We start from the raw sequence: 13,415 nt of genomic DNA, 5'->3' as shown, positions 1-13,415 counted from the left end.
GCAGGAAGTATGTCCCCACTATCGTCACGCAAACCGTTACGACGACGAGAATCAGAAACACCAGCAGCATGAACCCGTAAACGTAGTAAACCTTTTGATCCCGATAAAAAAAAACATCAACAAATAAACATCAGAACTAGCAAATCTTACACTCATCACAAGGGGTGGTCATTCAGTTTGGTTATTCACTTATTCATAAATCAGACGATCCAAACGGAATAACACGAAACTACAACCGAACCGAACCCAAATCGAATACAAAAATACCCAAAAAATCATAAATTTTCTTTTGAAAATAAGTATTTCCATCATTAAAAAACTAAACCCGAATGGAACTCAATCTAACATAAAATCCGAATGGGTATAGAGTTTCTAAAACTGAGCCAAACCCAAACTGAAATGGCCACCCTACTCATCACTGTGGTTTTAGTTGTCAGACCTTAAAAAAGAACAGCAACTCGCGTGAAAGCAGTACAAAAGCTTACCTTGTAATTCCAGAAGGAAGTGAAGACGAAGTACATCTCGATGAAGATGCTGCCAAATGGAAGTAGGCCTCCCATCATTGAGACCACCGATGGTGCCAGGTACCACTTTTTCTCGGGAATTGGGCGCGGGATTGTTTTCACACGGCACGGGTTGTTTGGAGCACCGCTCCGGTTTCTTCCGACGACTGTTCCGAGGAGCGCTAGAGGGAATGAAATAAAACCCCATATGACAAAAACAACCACCATTGTCCCGAAGGGAATAGCCGCAAGGGATCGGTAGAATATGGCGATTGTGTTGAGGACAAAGCCGATCCCAAAGCACATAAATGGGAAGAGAGAGGCTGTGAGAATCATGCACTTGATCCAGTGTTTACCTGAAAACCCCAACAATGAACAAACTTAGACAATCCTCGGAAAGTACAATCATCGAGCTTTTAGATGAAACCATAGTAAAAAAATGTGTACCCCCATTTCTTGAGTACATCCCACCACTCACGTAACCAGAGACAAAGGAAGTCAGAGCATAGCAAACTATGAAAGTTGTGACAATTGCTCCTCTCCTAAACAAAAACAAACACAATAATAATCAGTCCGTGACGTGAGAAAGAAATTCAAACCGGAAAATCGACAAAATTCACCAGCAAGAGAAACTCAGAGCTGAATAACATACCCAACATAGAGTGTACCAACAATTGCCAATAAAATGACAAGAAGAACCAGCAATGCCAACTGGGCACCAGTTCCAACAACAGCTGAGAGGAGAGACAGACAACGGGGTGGACGGAACACATCCCCATGCACAAGTTTCCAACCAGATTCTTCGCTTACATCCCGTTCCTGTGCTTCCACATAATAATGACTGTCAGAAATGAATTATACTCACTTAAAATAAATAAATAGCATTTGACAAGCTGAAAAAATTTCTGCAGCTATGAGATGTAAAAGGCAGAGAAGACATCACCAAGCTCTCCAAATCATCATCTTCCCGAGCATATTTTGCATAATCATTTCTGAGAGTTCTCATTAATATCATCGATACCAGACCAGTGAGGAAAATAACCATCATGAATGAGTTGAAAATGGAGAACCAATGGATCTGCACACGGAAAGGAACTCTTTATAGAGATCGATGAAGCATCTTGACATTTGACACTGATTCCATTCATCAAGGAAAAAAAGAAGAAGCATTTTCTGAATACCAAACATGAGAAGGATGAGAAAATAAAATGCCATAGCATACTCAGGATTTACCTGGTGCTCAAAGAAAGGATAGTCCAGATAAACATCAAAACGACGAGCAAACGTGACATTTGTCGAAACCCATTTCATGGAGTACGTCAAGTCAAGTTTCCTCCCCGGTTCCAATGGCCTTGGATTATCTTGAGTGAGATTAACATGAATGATCTACAAGTAAATAATAAGAGAAAACATCATTATAACAAGTAGTAACCTAAATTTCATAATATGGCATTAAGAATGAGAAACTACTGACCTGGTCTTTGTTGTATTTCACAACGATATTTTTATGCGTGTAAAGGACATGCTTTCCGTTATCACTGTTTTTGTCAGGATGCAGCTCACCCACAAAACCTAGAACAACAATACGATAGCTCGAAAAAATTAGTCTAAAGATGAAATAGAAAATGATAGATTTTTTGAGGTTCTCAGTATATATATATACAAGAGCATACCCCACAATGGCAGATCATCTGATCTTGCATCCAGCAAATGAAAGGCAGTGTACATCAGAGGGGTGAAGACGACACAAAAGGACATGTTAGCAGTCTATGAAGGCTTGGACTCAACTCCAATAATGTGAAAAATAGATACTATATACACCCCTTAGTCTCCTACATTTTCCAACGTCACAAGTAAAGTTGACACAATAAAGGAGATAACGACAGCGAACTTCAGACTTGAATGAAGAAACATGAAACCTAAAGCCAAGTCTTAAAAGCATGTCAAAATGCTTCCAAAATTCATGTAATATTATTATGTTAATTATGACCGACTTTCCTTTAAATGCATAAAAGCTTTCAAATAATATTCAACAGGTTCTTTTTCAAAACCATACATCTTGACAATCCATCCGCCACATGTATAAGTTAGTAGAATGCATACCCATGAAGAATTCAAACCAATAACTATTTTCAATGGCATCTTTAAACTGCTTGACATTTGCTTGAGTGAGTTCCAGTTGACAGATCACTTTTCTGTCGACATTTTCTGGCAGGAAAATCAGAAAAAAAAATGTGAGTCAACTCTAGCACAGCAAGGATACTCACAAGAAAAACGTGACAATGCATGAAACTCCAACATACCCAAGAACTTAATGTCAATCTCGCTGTCAATAAGCTCGTTTCCACCAAGAACCTCACCAAGACCACCCCATTTGTGAACACCATTTCCAGATGCGTGGCAAAATGGAAGACTGTAGTAGTTATACGTTTCTTGTGGGTTGTTATAAGGGCCAACTTTGTTCACCCAAAGGGCAACCCGCTCACTGGCTTGATACTGGAAAAATATAGGGATATAAATTTCAGGAGTTGTGAAAATAAAATGAAAGCAAAAGCAAAGCTTATTGGACTAAGACAAGCAGAAAAGAAACAATCAAGTAACGATTCCGGAATGAAAAATTAAGCCTAGATGTACATTGCAGCGCATTTCAAATGATATTCTGTGGCATCTGTGCACAGCGTAGAGTAGGCAAATCAGTAAATATGCATACACAATATGGAAGTGAGCTTCAATCCCCTTCTCTTTGTAAGAAAGTGGGAAATTTGACAGTTCATACAAACAGTTAAAAACTTCCTAGCAGCGTTTAAGAATAGAAAAACAAATAAGAAACTTTATCTGTTCTGCTGCTGCTACATTTCGGACATTAAAAATAAAAGATTGGATCTAATCATTTCAAGGGTAGTAGACACCATATATATATATATAAAGGGTAGGGTAACTCCGTGCACAAAGCATCCTGTTGAGCCGGGGTCCTGGGAAGGGTCCCACCACATGGGTATTGTAGGCAAACCTTATCTTGCAGAATATTTCTACAAGAGGCTGCTTCCATGACTCTGAACCTGTAATCTCTAGGTTACAACAGCAGTAGCAACAACTTAACCGGTGCGAAAGTTAAATTATGAGAGATTTTCCGTTAAAAGGAATAATTTAATCATTACGAAGCATTTCACCTTGCTTTCAAATCCCCGAAAATATAGACACAAAGTCTAAATTCTTCTCATTAGACTACCAGATTGCTACGATTCCCTTTATCTATCGTTTTGTAAGATAAATGTTAAATTTGACATGGCATTTAGCTGTTAGATACTTTACGGAGGCTAAATAAAACTAGTAAGAGTAAACTTGAAAATAAAATCTCCTGAAAAGAAAGGCAGAAAGAAAGAAAAATCATACCACCCAAGATCTCAAAATGTCGACTATGAGAAAAAAAGATAGAAATAATTTTGATGGCAAATAGACCACAATCAGACTCTGACTTCAACATTTTACCATGCAGTCACAATCTAGGGAAAATTAGAAACATTTTGGGATCTTATCTCTTATGCCACTAAGATCTAAAAATCTAAAATAGCCTGACAAGAAATCGAACATGGAATCCATTCCCAGTGCTCCCAAGTATGCAGCACAAAAGTTGAATGAGCAAATGATCTCCACAAAATCCCATATGTCAAACGGGCACATGAAACATCCAATGGAAATTATGCCCAAAAAGGCAAACACATTAGCACTGATCCAAGTAGTCTCCACATCGAATTGACGAAAATGTCAAGCAAACGCACCTTAAAGACTCAAATTCAATGTAAATCTTCACACAGCAAAACCTAGTCTATAATGTCAAGATAACGAGACAATACTATCAAGAATAGCAATGAAGAAGCAAATGGTAGAAACCTCGAAGCCCCAACACCGAAGAATACGAATAGATCCAGAACAAATCCAACCATAGACATCATGCAAATCACGAGATGTAACAAAAAAGAGCTCGATTCAAAGACCACACCAACACAACAAAAGCATAACAGTAGACCACAAGAGATCCGAACCTAACCTTGTGATCTGACTCGGACGCGAGAGCGGGGGCAAGGAGAAAGAAGAAAACGGCAGAGAAAACCGAGAGGAGCGATCCGACGGCGGAGGAAGACGCCATGGCGGAGTCCGGCGGAGAATCAGATCTGGAGGAGAAAGAACACGACGACGACGGAGATGACAGCGACGGTGGCGGAGAAAATGCTAGACCAATGACTCGTCTCGGCGATTCGATCGTCGCAGCATGGATATTACCCCTCTCTTGTCCTCTGCAGAGAGAGAGAGAGAGAGAGAGAGAGAGAGAGAGAGAGAGAACACTTAGCAGAGAATCAGAAATCTTTGGTACTCTTCTCGCTCCGTAGTCTTCGCGGTAACAACAAAACGCGATAGCGTTAGCGTTTTCAAGTCATGCGTTCTAATTTAATAGGCCTAAGTTTGCGGTCCACATTATGAAATAGCCCATTATAAGTACTGTAGGCCCATATTTATATGGACCGGATTATTTATTCGTTCCCGGTTTAGAGCTACGGATAAAATTATATATCTTGGTCCACTATATATATTTGGTCTAGTACAATCTTATATAACCAAATAAACAATTCCCAGAAATTCCTAATCTAAATCTGAATTATTGATTCAAAATTTATTTGGTATTCAATATAATAGAATTTTTTCCAATCCAACTGGCATTAAAACCGAACCAATTAATTTTTTTTTATATTCAGATAGTTTTATTAGATTTTCAGTCTAATTATATTAATCCTGAACCGAAAGATAATCTTGTTATAATTAAATTGTATTTTTTTCTCTCACCCGCTGCAGGAACATGGGACTTGGTAACTAACCGTTGATTCTACTTTCATACAATTTTTATAGAAATAAATAAACCGTTTAAAAAAAGAATTCGACATTGGAACGAAATATGAAAACGTTTATCCCTACTAAGTCACCATTGTTGTAAAATAAATTTTATTTTAATATATGTCTTTTAATAAAGATAATTGGACGTAAATAAATGGAAAAATAAAAAATGCTTTTTTAAAAAAATAATAGTATTAATAATATTCGAATTCAAATTAAATTTAGATCAATGAAACTCCAAATGTTTAGCTCAAAATTTTTTTGATCTTTAGAATGTGTACAACGCGCGTGGAAAAATTAAGTAAAGCAAGTACACCAATTTAGTCCAATTTTTGAAATTGTTTTTATTCAAGATTATTTAAGTGTATGATTCTTATGATGTTGGATAACACATCGTATAATGAATGAAAAGACAGTTTTGACTCCAAAAATATATAAAAATATGTAAATCACTCAAATAGAAACAAATACGATATTACATATTTTATGGTATGAATATATCTCTTTTCATTTACATATTTTCGATCCCATATCACTAAAAGCTTTTAAATAGAGTAATTTATGAGAATATGGACGAAAGTAAAAATTTTAAACAAAACCAACTAAATATCTATTACAAATACATTTTTATAAAAAAATATTAAAAAATATTAAATTTTTTTAAAAAAAATTGTCTTGTGGATCAGTTCATTCAACCTATTTTTTTTTCACTTCAAATTTTCTAAATCAAATTCAAAAAAATATAGATCGGAATCCATTTTAGAGCCCTGCGAGTCCTACGAGTATTAGACGGGGAAACATATTCCGTTCGGACAACGACACTGGAACGAGCAACGAAGCAAACTAAAACACATGGGGAATGGAATGAATGCAATTGGAACCTGTGGGTCCCACTTTTATCTTTCTTAATAAAAAAACAAAAAATAAAGGTTGAAAAAATGAGGCAGCGTGAGAGAGGGAGATTCTTCATTCTCATCACCATTATTATAGCCCAAAAAAAAAGTCCAGAGGAAAAAAAAAAGGAGAGAGATCAAAATCTAAAATCCTAAAAGGACGATTTCTTCCCTTTGCCTTCAAATCTCTTCAATCTCTTCTCTTACCTTCCTCCTAATTTCTCAATTTTTTCCCCTCTTCTACTATTTTCGGAAGCTGTAGAATCTCCGAATCGTTTCTGTGACTTTGATTGTTTGGATTTTGTTTTTCCGGTTTGTTTTTTTTTTAAGGATTTTGCGTGAAATGGGTGTGGGCTTGAGTCGTTGGGCGTGAATCGAAGTTGAATTTGCAGAGAATTAGGAAAATTTGGGTCTTTGGTCGTCTGGGTTGTGGAGATTTTTAGGGTTGTCGAATTTTTCTGTGAGAAAATGGAGAAGTACGAGCTGGTCAAGGACATAGGTGCTGGGAATTTCGGTGTGGCGAGGCTCATGAGGATAAAAAACACAAAGGAACTCGTTGCCATGAAGTACATCGAGCGTGGCCCAAAGGTCTGGAATCACTTTCCTGTATATGCATGTGTATATGTGTTGTGATATTGGATATATTTTGGTCCTTGTTGCTGTTGTGTCATGGAGTGCAAACTATTGGTTCATCTGGGCATTGGAAACTTATAGATTTCGTGTTTTTAACAGTGTTATCTTTGCTTTTTTGGAGTTCAGTTGTCGCAGATCCGAGGATGTAGTGTCTGATGGCAGATGTTTTCCGGCTTTGTTTTGTTTTGATGTGCAGATTGATGAGAATGTAGCTAGAGAAATCATAAATCACAGATCACTTCGCCATCCGAATATAATTCGGTTTAAGGAGGTACATGCATGTGTTTTGTAAACCTAAGTTTGACTTGTGTTTTAGATGTGATGAAAGGGCTTAGTTGAATTTGGCAACTTCTAATCTTCTTGCTTACGGCGGTTTTCTGGATTTTACAGGTGGTTTTGACACCGACCCATCTTGCCATTGTTATGGAATATGCTGCCGGTGGTGAGCTTTTTGAGCGTATATGCAGTGCCGGGAGATTCAGTGAAGATGAGGTGAGCTTTGCATTTGGTTACTTTATTCTTTTAGGCCGGCTTTCATTTTTCTCACGGTCTTCAAATGCTTTAAGAAGACAGTAAATCGGGAACACATTTAGACCTTCCAATATTTGATGTCATGGACGATGCATGTGAAACATAATCGACCTTTCATGTGTTTTACATCTAAATGGAACATGCATTTCATTGTTTCTCATCCCTTTTCTTTCTATCAGGCAAGGTACTTTTTCCAGCAGCTCATATCAGGAGTCAGCTATTGCCATGCAATGGTAAGGAAATACATTGACTTAAGAATGTCACGGAATCCCTAGAAACATGATTTTTCTTCATTTATCCATCCTGTTATCACAATCGAATTCTTTAACGTTTTGCAGCAAATTTGCCACAGAGATTTGAAGTTAGAGAATACCCTCTTGGATGGAAGTCCTGCTCCACGTCTGAAAATCTGTGATTTTGGTTATTCTAAGGTTCATGATTTGTTTCGAGCATTTTTTAGAAAGTATAGAAGTTTTTTTGAGTGTCATCTCTTTAAAGTGCTTTCATTTGATCGGCTTTTATTTCCTTGGTAGTCCTCTTTGCTGCACTCAAGGCCAAAATCAACTGTTGGCACTCCGGCTTATATTGCACCTGAAGTCCTTTCACGTCGGGAATATGATGGAAAGGTAATCTTATCAATATCTGAGCCTTGGATCTGTTCTGCTTTTGCTCCTTAGATATTTACTAGATTAAAATGCCCTTTCTTTATGCTTCTGAGGAGAATCTGAAGGCTTTTGATTTGACTCGTTTATGATTTTGATAAACGAAACCAGGCCTATGGGTACCTATGATGGTGTTACGAGATTGAGGAACTTGTTCTCTTCCATGTTTGTCAAATAATCCCTAGGAATTTGTGGACTAAAGACCTTAGAAATGAAATTTATCGAAATACTTAACCAGATCAGTGATATCTCTTCTTTGTTACATACTTGTACAATTTTCGACATTTTTTCTTCCAGATGGCTGATGTATGGTCTTGCGGTGTGACCCTTTATGTCATGCTGGTTGGGGCATATCCATTTGAAGACCAGGAGGACCCCAAAAACTTCAGAAAAACGATTCAAGTGGGGTTCTTTTTTAAACTTATTCTTCCCTTTCATTGATTTTTCGACACGATATGCTGAAATCTGAACTACCGATTGGTTGGTTTGTCTTGTCACAGAGAATAATGGCTGTACAATACAAGATTCCAGACTACGTCCATGTAACCCAAGACTGCAAGCATCTCCTTTCTCGCATATTTGTGGCCAACCCAACAAAGGTAATCATCTATACGATGATGTTTGTTTGGAAAACTAATGAAAGGAATCATTGTTTTCGGTATTAACTTTTCCTTTGCAGAGGATCGCCATTGCGGAGATCAAGAAGCACCCGTGGTTTCTGAAGAACCTTCCGAGGGAACTAGCGGAGACAGCTCAAGCTGCATACTACAGCAAAGAAAACCCGACATTCTCGCTTCAAAGCGTGGAAGAGATAATGAAAATCGTGGAGGAAGCAAAAGTCCCTCCTCCGGTCTCGCGGTCCATCGGGGGATTTGGGTGGGGAGGAGAGGAAGGTTCCGAGGGAAAGGAGGAAGATGCGGAAGAGGAGGAGGAGGAGGAGGAGGACGATGAAGATGAATACGATAAGACGGTGAAGGAGGTACATGCAAGTGGAGAAGTTCGTGTCAGTTAAACAGTTCGGTGATTTAAGAAGTAAAAGAGAGGCTTCGGTTGGTTGTCTTCTTCAGAGCTGTCTTCTGAGTTTTTTTCCCATCTTGTGATGTATTACATGAAAGTCTTATTTGTTTGGGGATTTGTTTTGGAGTGTCTTTTGTGAAAATAGAAGTAGACGAACAAATGGTCTGTCTTCCATCTTTATGTTGGAACAGATTTTTTTTGTATATTAGAAAAATGTGTGATTTTTGTGAGGGTAACGTTTCCCGTTTCTGGCTCCTCCGATTATATTCAAGTTTGATTGATTCCATTTTAAAATTTTAAAACTATTTTATTTTTATATTAAATTTACTTCGATTTTTAGTTAATGTTCGATTTTATTATTCAAATGTTAATTTTTTTAAAAGAAAAATTGTTTTTTTTATTTATTTTTTATTCAATTCATATTTATTTATTTATTTCTAAAAACATATAGAAATAAACCTAAAAAACCTTCAATTATCATAAAAAAAACTTCTATTTAAAATTTATTATAAAAATCATCAACTATTAATTTTGAAAAAAAACATTAATTATAAAAATTGTTTAAAAACATTTTTTTACTTTAAATTTGTTATAAAAACCATCTACTAAAAAAAATTATGTTTTACTTCTTGCTTATTTTATATTTGAGAGAGATTTCCTTTTCTTCTACTTCTGAGTGAATTTTCCATCTGGAAATTTAATTTTATCCAAGTAAAAAAATTTAACTTGCATTGACGTGTGTATATATATATATATTACAGGCACCACATTCATTAGGAACAAAAGGGCAAAAGAGTCATCAAAATTGTTTAAAAAAAAAAACTAGGAAGGAAGAGGTTGCAAAGAGAAAGAGGTTGGGAGTGTTGATGTGGAGGTTGTACTAATTGTGATACGAGGATGAGTTCTGTCGTCCTCAAGGACAAGAACCTTAAGTGTCCCTGTCTCTCTCAGCCAACCAGCCACGACCGAGCCGCTCGAAATGAACCGCCCAACGTTACACTTAGCCACATGGAACGGTGCACCCATCCCGTTCAAAAGCCCCTCCACCGTTCTCTTTAACGTCCCGTCCCCAACCACCTTGCTGTGTTTTCCCCAACCTGTTAATATGCTGCGAAATCGAAAGCATCCAAACCAAGAATTTCATTTCACCGAGTTGGATTTTTCTACACCAATAAAAAAAGAATGAACGGTTAAGGGGACGAGTTTTTAGAGTATACCTCAAGAGTTTCGGTAACTCGTGGCCTTCGTAAACAACGGAGCGTATGTTTAGAAGCCATGCATGGACCATGGCACAAGCCGCTCCAGATGACATCAAGTGCAAGTCCAAGCAAGATTCAGACCAGACATTCTCCCAAACTTGCCTCCGTCTCGCCTCATGCACCACCAGTTGCGCCCCTTGTCTCTGTGAGAAAACGTTGATAAAGATTAAGCCTTTTTCCACTGTTCATGCAGAGAGGTTGACAAAGTTTAAGCCTTTCCACTGTTCATGCAGAGAGGTCGTCAATTCCAAACTCCATTTATCAAAATTTAGCCCTTTACACATTCAAGGAATTGAAAAAATGAGCTCATGCATGGACTATGAGAAGCAGAGAATGCTTACCTGACCAAAGTGCCAAAGCATGTCGGTTAGAGCGTTGTAAAAGGCAGACGCAGTTGATGAATCCATGGCCTTTACTTGGTCGAACAAGGTCTGAGCTTGGACCCACACGTTTTCTCGGTAGCCCATAAGAAGACCATGAGCAACTCCGTAGACTTGATCATCAAACAGCCGGAGCTCCTCTAGCAGCATTGAAGCATCTTCAAATGAGTAGCAGCGGCTACATCAACAATCATAATATACAGGAAGAATCATCAGCCATTCAGTCACAATTCCGTATGGAGCCAAACAAAAAGCATACAGAGTTACCACTGCCTCATGTAAAGCGAACCCATCAAAAGGTTGGACCTTGAAGCTCCATATCTATAACCTTGACACACTATATATACCTATGATATTACCAACAAGCACTTGAAATGAGTAAGCCCACGATAAACTCATTTTCTTACTAGTTAAAATATCCGATCATGCAAAGGAGATCAATTTGTGACGACCCTAACAATTGGCACACAAATATTAATGCAACTAGCTGAATTCCATGGGAGGATCCAAAGGGGGTCAAACCTGCAAGCATTCAGGATGGCAGAGAAAGTCACGACATTTGGCTTTATTTCCAGCTCATGCATTTTATGGAAAACTTCCAAAATACAGAAGAACTCCTGCCTACTCTCCTTACAGTCTTTCTTCACCCGATTATTTCCCTCGGCAGCTAACCGCCCAAAAATCTTTATAATCCTGTTATCCTCTCTTTCAGTCAACTCGCTTCGAGAGTCATCTTTTCCTAATGAGAGAGTGAACAGATCGGAGGAATATGAAGAAAGAGATGCAGAAGAGGAAGATTCAACATCTAAGCCATTGGATCCACCATCAGCCAAACATTCTGCGGGTGTGGACCGACCAAAGGCATCAATTATAGAGTTGTAAGTTACAACATTTGGTTTAATTCCTTCCTTTGTCATCTCATCCAGCAAAGAAACGGCAGATTCCACCAACCCGTTCTTGCACAAAGCATCAATCAAAGCACTGTACAGCACAACATCAGCTTTTAAACCTACACTCTTAAATTCCCTAAACACCTCCATTGCCTCTTTGTACAAGCCCCCTTTTGAATACACATCAATCAAGGTTGAATAAGTCAGTAAATTAGGCGACAGACCCTCCCATTTCATCTCCTCGAAAGCATTTTTCACTTTGTCATACTCTCCTTGTTTCCCATAGCCTCCAAGAAGAGCATTATAAGTGACAACATCTTTCCTAATCCCAACAAATTCCATTTCTTTAAGAACATCCAAGGCCTCTTCAAATTTACCGAGTTTAGCATAGACTGAGAGTAGTGTATTGTATGAAACCCTATCCAACGCAATACCGAGAAACCTCATCTCACCAACCAAGTTAAGAGCTTCATCGAATCTACCAACCTTAGCATAGCCATCAATTACAGTGCTATAAGTGACAACGTTAGGCATGATATTCTTCCTGGGCATCTGTGACATGATATTAAAAGCCAAATCCATCTGTCCACCTTTGCAAATTGCATCCAAAAGTGTATTATAGGTAAAAATATCCTGTTCAACCCCTCTATTTGACATCTCGTCAAACAAATTCCTCGCTGCCTCCCACAGCCCGTTTCGGCCGCAAACTGCCAACAAAGAATTGAAAGTTATTCTGTCGGGTTGCACCCTGTTTCTCAGCATTTGATCGAAAAACTCCACTACACGCTTAAACTCCACCCCACCTTTTCCACACGCATCGATCACAGCATTGTAGGTAACTAGATTTGGCCTCAAACCATAGTTTTCCATGGAATTGAAGACCCCAATTGCTTCCTCGTGATACCCACTTCGACCATAAGCGCTAATTAGAGCCGAGAAAGCATAAACCGTGTTTCCATACCCATCAGCCAATGCAGTTTCGAAAACTCTCTTTGCAATGCGCACTTTACCTAATCTACCAAGAGTACTTATCATGGCGCTTGATAACTTCCCTAGTTCAGTCTTCTTCCTCTCTCGTTTAATGGCGAACTCGTAAAAGCGAACAGCTTTCTCACACTCACCTTGGTTCCCGAGCTCACGGAGTATAAAAGTGTAGTCATCAGAGCCACAGAGCTTGGACTCGAAGCTCGAGAGCAGATTCTCAAGCCCTTTATCGTCTCCGGCGAATTGAATAGCGTGCTGGAGAGCATCTTCCGCGGCAGAGCTGTGTCGAGTGGCCATGGTGGTTTTGGGTCGCCCAAAGTGCATCTTGGAGACGAACCGGGTCGGTCGACGACCCGAGAAGGCCGGAGACAAATCCGATTTCGGAGTTTTCAGGGGAGACAAAGCGGGGAAAAGGGTCGGCATCTGCGAGAGCGGACAAGAAGGGGGAGCTGGTACAGCGGCGCCGCTTCCACCGCCGCTCGGCGAGGGAGAGAACCGCTGCGGGGCCCATGGACGGTGGTGGTATTTGGGTTGACGGCTCTGGCGATGGTTCTGAGGGTACTGGTGGTTCTGGTAGGGTTTTGTGGCAGTGATCGAGCAGTGCGGAGGCGTAGACGCCATTGAAGGAGCTTAAGCAAGAGATGTATACTTCAGGTGTGTTTGTGTGTGCGTCAAAGCCGAAACTTTTGGGGGAGAGCGAGAGATATAGAGTCTTCTAACCACGTTGGAGTTTTCCAGCAGAGGAGACGATCGCCGGCGGCGGCGGATGAGGGAGC

General features: G+C 39.1%; 3 protein-coding genes across 3 annotated transcripts in view; 1 reads left to right on the top strand and 2 right to left on the bottom strand.

Moving 5' to 3' along the window:
- The window catches only part of LOC104809614 (transmembrane 9 superfamily member 1), a 5,692-nt gene extending 807 nt beyond the window's left edge, over positions 1-4,885 (bottom strand). The window contains 12 exon segments of the mRNA XM_010535656.2: positions 1-2; positions 5-91; positions 486-859; positions 951-1,045; positions 1,156-1,322; positions 1,447-1,581; positions 1,737-1,889; positions 1,978-2,075; positions 2,177-2,194; positions 2,607-2,711; positions 2,807-2,999; positions 4,552-4,885. The exon segment at positions 1-2 is cut by the window's left edge and continues 203 nt beyond it. Of these exon segments, the coding sequence (XP_010533958.1) occupies positions 1-2; positions 5-91; positions 486-859; positions 951-1,045; positions 1,156-1,322; positions 1,447-1,581; positions 1,737-1,889; positions 1,978-2,075; positions 2,177-2,194; positions 2,607-2,711; positions 2,807-2,999; positions 4,552-4,650 (1,526 nt within the window). The 5' untranslated portion in view covers positions 4,651-4,885.
- A 1,478-nt stretch (positions 4,886-6,363) lies between these two features.
- On the top strand, positions 6,364-9,362 carry LOC104809613 (serine/threonine-protein kinase SRK2A). The gene is made up of 9 exons (XM_010535655.2): positions 6,364-6,871; positions 7,113-7,187; positions 7,307-7,408; positions 7,627-7,680; positions 7,786-7,878; positions 7,981-8,073; positions 8,407-8,511; positions 8,610-8,708; positions 8,789-9,362. Exons 1-9 carry the CDS (start codon positions 6,752-6,754, stop codon positions 9,119-9,121), a joined length of 1,074 nt encoding a protein of 357 aa, XP_010533957.1. The 5' UTR covers positions 6,364-6,751; the 3' UTR covers positions 9,122-9,362.
- A 476-nt stretch (positions 9,363-9,838) lies between these two features.
- Positions 9,839-13,409, bottom strand: LOC104809612 (pentatricopeptide repeat-containing protein At2g31400, chloroplastic-like). The gene is made up of 4 exons (XM_010535654.2): positions 11,288-13,409; positions 10,727-10,943; positions 10,344-10,528; positions 9,839-10,234 (listed from the first exon to the last, which is right to left on the bottom strand). Exons 1-4 carry the CDS (start codon positions 13,258-13,260, stop codon positions 9,949-9,951), a joined length of 2,661 nt encoding a protein of 886 aa, XP_010533956.1. The 5' UTR covers positions 13,261-13,409; the 3' UTR covers positions 9,839-9,948.
- Positions 13,410-13,415: the final 6 nt, after the last annotated feature.

The sequence above is a fragment of the Tarenaya hassleriana genome, unplaced genomic scaffold, assembly GCF_000463585.1.
Source record: "Tarenaya hassleriana unplaced genomic scaffold, ASM46358v1 Cleome16, whole genome shotgun sequence".
Taxonomy (NCBI): Eukaryota; Viridiplantae; Streptophyta; class Magnoliopsida; order Brassicales; family Cleomaceae; genus Tarenaya; species Tarenaya hassleriana.
The sequence above is the reverse complement of the archived record's forward strand: the minus strand, read 5'-3'. Positions and strand labels throughout refer to the sequence as shown.

Excerpts from the sequence above, each read along its gene's own strand:
- LOC104809613 (XM_010535655.2), top strand. The coding sequence starts at position 6,752 with ATGGAGAAGTACGAGCTGGTCAAGGACATAGGTGCTGGGAATTTCGGT. Across the intron at positions 7,409-7,626 it reads GGAGATTCAGTGAAGATGAG|GCAAGGTACTTTTTCCAGCA; the intron begins GTGAGCTTTGCA and ends TCTTTCTATCAG. Across the intron at positions 8,074-8,406 it reads GTCGGGAATATGATGGAAAG|ATGGCTGATGTATGGTCTTG; the intron begins GTAATCTTATCA and ends TTTTTCTTCCAG.
- LOC104809612 (XM_010535654.2), bottom strand. The coding sequence starts at position 13,260 with ATGGCGTCTACGCCTCCGCACTGCTCGATCACTGCCACAAAACCCTAC. Across the intron at positions 10,944-11,287 it reads GCCATCCTGAATGCTTGCAG|CCGCTGCTACTCATTTGAAG; the intron begins GTTTGACCCCCT and ends TTGTTGATGTAG. Across the intron at positions 10,235-10,343 it reads GAGTTACCGAAACTCTTGAG|CATATTAACAGGTTGGGGAA; the intron begins GTATACTCTAAA and ends TCGATTTCGCAG.